The 2,934-nt window shown below is 45.6% G+C and overlaps 1 protein-coding gene across 2 annotated transcripts in view; it reads left to right on the top strand.

Annotated features, from left to right (window-relative positions):
- DENND5B (DENN domain containing 5B) overlaps positions 1-2,934 on the top strand; it is a 192,394-nt gene that overhangs the window by 183,215 nt on the left and 6,245 nt on the right. For both annotated transcript variants that reach the window (XM_012806795.2, XM_023514699.1), the window contains 2 exons: positions 1,495-1,577; positions 1,762-1,888. In XM_012806795.2, coding sequence (XP_012662249.1) covers positions 1,495-1,577; positions 1,762-1,888 — 210 coding nt within the window. The remainder of the gene's footprint in view (positions 1-1,494; positions 1,578-1,761; positions 1,889-2,934) is intronic.

Below are 2,934 nucleotides of genomic sequence, written 5' to 3'. Positions count from 1 at the left end.
TAGCTCAATGGGGTAGGGTGCCAGCCACATACACTGAGGCCGACATGTTAGAACCCAGCCGGGGCCAGCTGAAACAACAATGACAACTGCAACAACAATAACAAAATAGCCAGGCATTGTAGCAAGTGCCTGTAAGTCCCAGCTACTTGGGAGGCTGAGGCAAGAGAATCACTTAAACCCAAGAGTTTGAGGTTGCTGTGAACTATGATGCCACAGCACTCTACCCAGGGCAACAGTTTGAGACTCTGTCTCAAAAAAAAGAATTAAAAAAAACCCATTCTTGGGATTTGGTAGGCAAAAGAGATTTTAGGTCACATTCAAACATTCCACCAACCCATCCCTCAGGAAAGTAGCCTAGATTAGCAAGTGCTGGCTAGAAGGAAGCAGAGCCCAGACAGACTGACTAGCCAGACAGAGAGGGAGCACTGGAGTGCAGGCTGGGGCGCCACAAGGTACCCGGCCTCTCACCCCGCCCACTTTATTATTTTTTTTTTGAGACAGAGTCTCACTGTGTCACCCTTGGTAGAGTGCCTTGGCATCATAGCTCACAGCAACCTCAAACTCTTAGGCTCAAGCTATACTCCTGCCTCAGCCTCCCAAGTAACTGGGACTACAGGCATCTGCCACAACGCCCAGCTATTTTTAGAGACAAGGTCTCACTCTGGCTCAGGCCAGTCTCGAACCTATGAGCTCAGGCAATCCATCCACCTTGGTCTTCCAAGTGCTGGCATTAACCACCATGCCTGGCTTCCCCTTATTTTAAACACAACAATGAAACTTTAGGCTCCAGGTTAGCCAGTCAGCTTCACAAGCCTTATTCTGTGCCCACTAAGGTGCTCTAGACAGCATAAAGGAACATCTGGGCAGTGATGGTGGGCCTCTCTGCAACCTTGCTCCTAGCATCAGGGAGCTTCCTAGCACTTTGTGACAGGCACCATGCCGGGTGATGTACACCCATCTCTCGTTCAGTTTTCTTTTCTTTTCTTTTCTTTTCTTTTTTTTTTTTTTGAGACAGAGCCTCAAGTTGTCACCCTGGGGAGAGTGCTGTGGCGTCACAGCTCACAGCAACCTCCAACTCTTGGGCTCAAATGATTCTTTTGCCTCCTAAATAGCTGGGACTACAAGTGCCCACCACAACACCTGGCTGGTTTTTGGTTGTAGTTATTGTTGTTTGGCAGGTCCGGGCTGGATTCGAACCCACGAGCTCTGGTGTATGTGGCTGGCGCCTTAGCCACTTGAGCTACAGGTGCTGAGCCTCTAAACCAGTTCTCTCAGTGAGGTGTGTATTTTACCTCTTTTCAGATGAGGAAACTCAGACTCCAAGGAAGATAGTCACTTGGCTAGAGTTAGTTATAGATTGTAAGTGGCAATACTGATTTGAATCTAAGGATCTCTAGTGATATGTTTTCTCTTTGATGGACACAGTTTATATCCCATAGCACATTGGTTTATTTCTCTTCCTTGAGAATGCAGCCACTGTTCATTATCTTACAGAACCAAATACTGGGCAGATCCAAGAAGGAATTGGAGAAGCTGTGAACAACATTGTGAAACATTTTCACAAACCTGAAAAAGAGGTATTACGGGCTATAAAACTAAAATTTTAAAGATGCTTTTACATGCAATATGGGGTGCTTAAGTTTTTATTTGTAAGGTGCTTTCCAATAGCTGTAAAAAATGCTCCCTCAGTACCTGCTTCTCTAGTCTTTCTTAGACAAAGTGCAGCAGATTCTTACTGTCACTGTGTGTTCCCCTTCACAGAGAGGGAGCCTCACGGTGCTGCTCTGTGGAGAAAATGGTCTGGTCGCTGCACTGGAGCAAGTTTTCCACCATGGGTTCAAATCTGCTCGCATCTTTCACAAGAATGTCTTCATCTGGGACTTCATAGGTAAATAAAGCAATTGTGTAATACAAGGTCATTGAAAAGTTTCTTAGAAAACTCAAAAGACCCAGGAGTTTGAGTGAATAAGGGATATGTTCTTAAAAATAAACATCAATTCAGGTGCAGTGACTCAGGCCTGTAATTTTAGCCCTTTGAGAGGCTGAGGTGAGATAGGAGGAACACTTGAAGGCTAGGAGTTCAAGACCAGCCTGATTAATATAATGAGATCCTGTGGCTACGAAAAATAGGAAACTTTGCCAAACATTGTGTCTTATACCTGTAGTCCCAGTTATTTAGGATGCTAAGGCAGGATTGCTTAAGCCCAGGAGTTTGAGGTTGTAGTGAGCTGTGATGACACCATGGCATTCTAGTCTGGACGACAGAGACCCTGTCTCCAAAAAATAATAACAATAACAATAATTCTAGCAGTCTGAGAGGCTAAGACGAGTCACAGGTTCAAGACAAGCCTGAGCAAGAGTAAGACCCAATCTCTAAAAACAGTGAGCATTATGTTAGGTGCCTATAATCTCAGCTACTTGGGAGGCTAAGGCCAGAGAATCACTTGAGCCCAAGAGTTTAAGGTTGCTGGGAACTATGACACCAAGGCAGTCTACTGAGGGCAACAAAATAAGACTCTCAAAAAAATAAAAGAAAGAAAGAAAAAAAATTAATTGGGTGCAGTGGCTCACTTCTATAAACCTAGCACTCTGGGAGGCTAAGGTAGGTGGATTGGGTAAGCTTAGGAATTCAAAACCAAACTGAACAAAGCAAGACCACATCTCTACTAAAAACAGAAAAAATTAGGCAGCACCTGTGGCTCATTGGGTAGGGCACCAGCCCCATATACCGACGGTGGCAGATTCAAACCCAGCCCCGGCCAAACTGCAACCAAAAAATAGCTGGGGTTTGTGGCGGGCACCTGTAGTCCCAGCTACTTGGGAAGCTGAGGGAAGCTGAGGGAAGCTGAGGCAAGAGAATCGCCTAAGCCTAGGAGTTGGAGGTTGCTGTGAGCTATGATGCCACAGCACTCTACCGGGGGCAATAAAGTGAGA

The sequence above is a fragment of the Otolemur garnettii genome, unplaced genomic scaffold, assembly GCF_000181295.1.
Source record: "Otolemur garnettii isolate 467f Iridium unplaced genomic scaffold, OtoGar3 scaffold00057, whole genome shotgun sequence".
NCBI lineage: Eukaryota > Metazoa > Chordata > Mammalia > Primates > Galagidae > Otolemur > Otolemur garnettii.
Note: the sequence above shows the minus strand (reverse complement) of the source record. Positions and strands in the feature narration are given on the sequence as shown.